This window comes from Heterodontus francisci, chromosome 13 (genome assembly GCF_036365525.1).
Source record: "Heterodontus francisci isolate sHetFra1 chromosome 13, sHetFra1.hap1, whole genome shotgun sequence".
NCBI lineage: Eukaryota > Metazoa > Chordata > Chondrichthyes > Heterodontiformes > Heterodontidae > Heterodontus > Heterodontus francisci.
This window is the reverse complement of record NC_090383.1, coordinates 7731830-7737680: the sequence shown is the minus strand read 5'-3', so window position 1 is coordinate 7737680 and position 5851 is coordinate 7731830. Positions and strand designations below refer to the sequence as shown.

Here is a 5851-nt window from a genome sequence, read left to right as displayed (position 1 = left end):
CTCGCCTGACTACTTGGCCTTGCAATTGGTTCCTTCGCCTTTGTAACCAGACACACGAATGGCTCTTTAAGCTGCCGTGCATTTTCATGAGTTCTGTGGCTTTCCGCCCACTAATGGGTGCATTCCCAATGGGTGGTGTACCAATGCCCAATGTGCGCCCACACCATGTAAATGAGGCTGAATGCTGAAATAGAGGTGGGTCGGATGCGCTGATTGTTGGGTGTATGCTAAGATTGCACGGAAGCTCCAGATGTAAATTGGGAGGGGGAGGGGGAATTATATTAATATCACTTTTATTGGCACCCTGACTGGAGCAAGTTGGAAATTAGAGTTTTTGGTTACCTTGAATAAAAGCTCATACTTTTGTGCTACTTTGAACAATTCTCCAGTAATGAATGATGAAGTATCTATAGACATGTGGTTAATCCCACACACAGCAGCAGATCACATAAAGGAAAGATTTTCCGATGACTCTGATTACTTGTGCAATAAATCACACCTAGCAACTAACAAAAGAGTAAGTTCTGACAGAGCTGAGGACATTTTTAACACAATGTCTTTCTGCTAGCTCACGCTGACTTTTACATACCCAGAAATAGTCTCTTTTAAACCACTATCTCAGCTGGCAGCTTTTGTCAGTGCAAGCTAATGGCATTTTTCCCAACTGACTTAACAAGCAAACAATTGTTGATGCAAGTGGACTGTGTTGTCCCTCAATTGCCTGGAAACATTCCTGTCTTCACTTGATACAAGTGTTTAAAATTATGTCTACTTATGGTAGACAAAAGCAGGGTGCTTCCAGTCATTGAGGGGGTGGGGGGGGGGGGTGGTGGTCAAGAACGAGGGCGCTGTGGTTACCAGATTAAACATAAGATTTAGAGCAGAGAATGAGAGACACTTCTTCCGACAGAGAGCTGCGAGGCTGTAGAATACAATTCCAGGATTGGTGCTTGAGGTAGAAACCGTGTCATCGCTCATGATTAGAATGGACAGGTGGATAAAGGAAAGGGTTAAAGGCATGGGAGAACAGGGTGGGTAAAGGTGATTGGAACTATTTGCTCATGTAGGGTTTGAACACTAACACCAATAGGTTTGAATGAATGGCCCGTTTCCACGTATGGTACCAATTCTTCAGTTGCCAGGTAACAACATGTGACAGTCTGCAAAATCTGCAAATATCTGTACAAACCACAACATATATAAGGCTTGGATTTATAGTTCCAGTGCTTAGGTTGTAGGACCAATACAATGGGAGTTTTGTGTCTTGCCTGAGCTTAGAAATGGCCAGCCATACTCGAGTTTCTGGGGACAACCTCCCATTTCTGACAGCTGGCAACTAGGTGAGATCTTAAGCTTCTCACCGGATGGGACTTCCCACAGGCAGCTCACCAAGGTGAGGAGGAAAGAATATTCAGCAACTTATCAGCTCTTACAAGGCTTCATTCAGGATTCAAATGCTTCGAGTCACTTAAAGCTAAGTGACCACAAGTGAGGTCAAACATTTTTGACCGACTCGCCAAAGGATGTGGTGCACAGAGTAACTTTTGACTCCCTGCTCCAGGCGTTATTCGCCAGAATAAAGAGGTTTCCAAAAATCAGCGGATGCAAAAACAAACAGGAGGCAGAAAGCAAAGGGCTTGACTTTCAGCAACTTATGTTACAAGAAAAGTATTATTGATGCAAGTTGCTTGTGCTGTCCCTCGTTTGCCTTGAACAATTACGTTCCTGAGCAAACATTTAGTGGTCTGAGAAAACTGAGTGTTTCTTCGCAATATGATGGAAGTGTTTAAAACGATGACGGGGTAGAGAGAAGCAGAATGTTTTCAGTCATATTCTTCCAATTGTCCGCCACAGCGGGGTCACATTACAATTTTTGTCCTACATAAGGAACAGTGAGCAAATTTCGGAAAGGTAAAGGCTTTGTAAATTTTTCATACGATTAATTGTAACAACAAAAATGTGCATTTTTGTGAGCAAGCTTTAAATGAGAAGACTAATTTATTAACTTACTTTCTCGTCACTATGTTGATCACTGATTAAGTGAAATACCTGACATTGTGCGTGCAACAGGTAGTCAACATTTGCCCACACACTTGATAGATATCCATCTGTCAGGAGCTATCTTGATCTCTTACTCTCCCTTCTCTGTATCAAACTCTCTCCCTCTCTTCTCTCTGTGTACATACCTCACCCCTCTCTATCCTCCTCTGTTCCCATCTCCCTCCCCTCTCTCCCGTGTCCCTCTCTCTCCCCTCCCCCACACCATCCTGACTTGGAACTATATCACCGTTCCTTCACTGTCACTGGGTCAAAATCCTGGAACTCCCTTCCTAACAGCGCTGTTCATGTCCCAGCAGGGGGAGGTGTTACTGTGACAATCCCAACAGGAGGAATTGTTATTGTGACTATCCCAGCAGGGGAGGGATTAGAATGGGAATCCCAGCAGGTTAGTGGAATCTCAACAGAAGAGGTTGAGTGAGAATCCCAGAGGGTGAGTGGTTCCAGAGGGAATCTCAGCAGGATGGGTGGTTAGAGTGTGAATCCCAGCAGGGAAGTGGATTAGAATGGGAATCACAGCAGCTGGAGGGTTTAGAGTGAGAATCCCAGCAGGGTGGCTGGGTGTCCCAGCAGGGTGATTATGTTGTACTGGGTGTGCCAGCAGGGGGTGGATACACTGGGTGTCCCAGCAGGATGAATCAGTGTCCCAGCAGTGGGGGTGGATACACTAGGTGTCCCAGCAGGGGAGGAGGGGGACACATTGGGTGTCCCAGCAGGGGAGGAGGGGCTGGATACACCGGGTGTCCCAGCAGGGGAGGAGGGGCTGGATACACCGGGTGTCCCAGCAGGGGAGGAGGGGCTGGATACACCGGGTGTCCCAGAGGGTGAGGAGAGGGACACACTGGGTGTCCCAGCAGGGGAGGAAGTGGATTCACTGGGTGTCCCAGCAGGGGAGGAAGTGGATTCACTCGGTGTCCCAGCAGGGGAGGAAGTGGATTCACTGGGTGTCCCAGCAGGGGAGGAAGTGGATTCACTGGGTGTCCCAGCAGGGGAGGAAGTGGATTCACTGGGTGTCCCAGCAGGGGAGGAAGTGGATTCACTGGGTGTCCCAGCAGGGGAGGAAGTGGATTCACTGGGTGTCCCAGCAGGGGAGGGGGTGGATTCACTGGGTGTCCCAGCAGGGGAGGGGGTGGATTCACTGGGTGTCCCAGCAGGGGAGGGGGTAGATTCACTGGGTGTCCCAGCAGGGGAGGGAGTGGATTCACTGGGTGTCCCAGCAGGGGAGGGGGTGGATACACTGGGTGTCCCAGCAGGGGAGGGGGTGGATACACTGGGTGTCCCAGCAGGGGAGGAGGCGGGTACACTGGGTGTCCCAGCAGGGGAGGAGACGGGTACACTGGGTGTCCCAGCAGGGGAGGAGGCGGGTACACTGGGTGTCCCAGCAGGGGAGGAGGCGGGTACACTGGGAGTCCCAGCAGGGGAGGAGGCGGGTACACTGGGTGTCCAAGCAGGGCAGGGGTTGGGTACACTGGGTGTCCCAGCAGGGCAGGGGTTGGGTACACTGGGTGTCCCAGCAGGGCAGGGGTTGGGTACACTGGGTGTCCCAGCAGGGCAGGGGTTGGGTACACTGGGTGTCCCAGCAGGGCAGGGGTTGGGTACACTGGGTGTCCCAGCAGGGCAGGGGTTGGGTACACTGGGTGTCCCAGCAGGGGAGGGGGTGGGTTCACAGTGTCCCAGCAGGGGAGGGGGTGGGTTCACCGGGTGTCCCAGCAAGGGAGGGGGGGTGGATTCACCGGGTGTCCCAGCAAGGGAGGGGGGGTGGATTCACCGGGTGTCCCAGCAAGGGAGGGGGGGGGGTGGATTCACTGGGTGTCCCAGCAGGGGAGAAGGTGGATTCACTGGGAGGGGGGGGGGGGGGAATTCACTGGGTGTCCCAGCAGGGGAGGAGGTGGATACACTGGGAGGGGGGGGGGAATTCACTGGGTGTCCCAGCAGGGGAGGGGGTGGATTCACAGTGTCCCAGCAGGGGAGGGGTGAATTCACCGGGTGTCCCAGCAGGGGAGGGGCTGGATACACCGGGTGTCCCAGCAGGGGAGGGGCTGGATACACCGGGTGTCCCAGCAGGGGAGGGGGTGGATACACCGGGTGTCCCAGCAGGGGAGGGGGGTGGATACACTGGGAGTCCCAGCAGGGGAGGGGGGTGGATACACTGGGAGGGGGTGGATACATTGGGTGTCCCAGCAGAGGAGGTGGGTGGATACATTGGGAGTCCCAGCAGGGACGGGGGGGTGGATACATTGGGAGTCCCAGCAGGGACGGGGGGTGGATACACCGTGTGTCCCAGCAGGGGAGGGGGTGGATACACCGGGAGTCCCAGCAGGGGAGGGGGGTGGATACACCGGGAGGCCCAGCAGGGGAGGGGGGGTGGATACACCGTGTGTCCCAGCAGGGGAGGGGGTGGATACACCGGGAGTCCCAGCAGGGGAGGGGGGTGGATACACCGGGAGTCCCAGCAGGGGAGGGGGGTGGATACACCGGGAGGCCCAGCAGGGGAGGGGGGGTGGATACACCGGGTGTCCCAGCAGGGGAGGGGGGATGGATACACCGGGTGTCCCAGCAGGGGAGGGGGGGTGGATACACCGGGTGTCCCAGCAGGGGAGGGGGGGTGGATACACCGGGTGTCCCAGCAGGGGAGGGGGGGGTGGATACACCGGGTGTCCCAGCAGGGGAGGGGGGGGTGGATACACCGGGTGTCCCAGCAGGGGAGGGGGGGGTGGATACACCGGGTGTCCCAGCAGGGGAAGAGGTGGATACCCTGGGAGTCCCAGCCGGGGAAGGGGGTGGATACACCGGGTGTCCCAGCAGGGGAAGGGGGTGGATACACTGGGAGTCCCAGCAGGGGAAGGGGGTGGATACACTGGGAGTCCCAGCAGTGGAAGGGGGGTGGATACACCGGGTGTCCCAGCAGGGGAAGGGGGGTGGATACACCGGGTGTCCCAGCAGGGGAGGGGGGTGGATACACTGGGAATCCCAGCAGGGGAGGGGGGTGGATACACTGGGAGTCCCAGCAGGGGAGGGGGGTGGATACACCGGGTGTCCCAGCAGGGGAGGGGGGTGGATACACTGGGAGTCCCAGCAGGGGAGGGGGGTGGATACACCGGGAGTCCCAGCAGGGGAGGGGGGTGGATACACCGGGTGTCCCAGCAGGGGAGGGGGGGTGGATACACCGGGTGTCCCAGCAGGGGAAGGGGTGGATACACTGGGAGTCCCAGCAGGGGAAGGGGTGGATACACTGGGAGTCCCAGCAGGGGAAGGGGTGGATACACCGGGAGTCCCAGCAGGGGAAGGGGTGGATACACCGGGTGTCCCAGCAGGGGAAGGGGTGGATACACCGGGTGTCCCAGCAGGGGAAGGGGTGGATACACCGGGTGTCCCAGCAGGGGAAGGGGTGGATACATTGGGAGGGGGCGGGTCCCCGGCGCTGGCCCGGGTTGGGGAGCCTGGCGCCGGGCTGCTGCCTCCGCCTCTCCCCCGCCCCCGATCCGGCAGCAGCAGCAACGCCCGGCAATGGCGAGCGGCGCCGTCTCCAATGGACACGTCCGGCATGGGGAGACCGGCAGCGGGGGGGAGCCGAGCGGCAGCGCCCTGCAGAACGGCTGCCCCCGGAGCGGGAGTTGGAGCCGTCAGGTAGGAGCCGGGGCTGGGGCTGGAGTCGGGGCTGCCCCTGGCCGCACTCTCTCACTCTCTGACCTGCTTCATCTCAACTCTCACAACCTCAGCTCACACTCTCTCCTTCTGCATTTAATCAGATACAATCACTCTCTTCCTAAAGGTTTCTGCTTCCTTTATATGT

General features: G+C 56.8%; 1 protein-coding gene across 1 annotated transcript in view; it reads left to right on the top strand.

The window, feature by feature from the left end:
- Nucleotides 1-415: 415 nt before the first annotated feature.
- Nucleotides 416-5851, top strand: part of sptlc3 (serine palmitoyltransferase, long chain base subunit 3) — a 95625-nt gene continuing 90189 nt past the window's right edge. Inside the window, exons 1-4 of the mRNA XM_068045650.1 lie at nucleotides 416-517; nucleotides 1381-1393; nucleotides 2730-3488; nucleotides 5548-5685. Of these exons, the coding sequence (XP_067901751.1) occupies nucleotides 416-517; nucleotides 1381-1393; nucleotides 2730-3488; nucleotides 5548-5685 (1012 nt within the window). The remainder of the gene's footprint in view (nucleotides 518-1380; nucleotides 1394-2729; nucleotides 3489-5547; nucleotides 5686-5851) is intronic.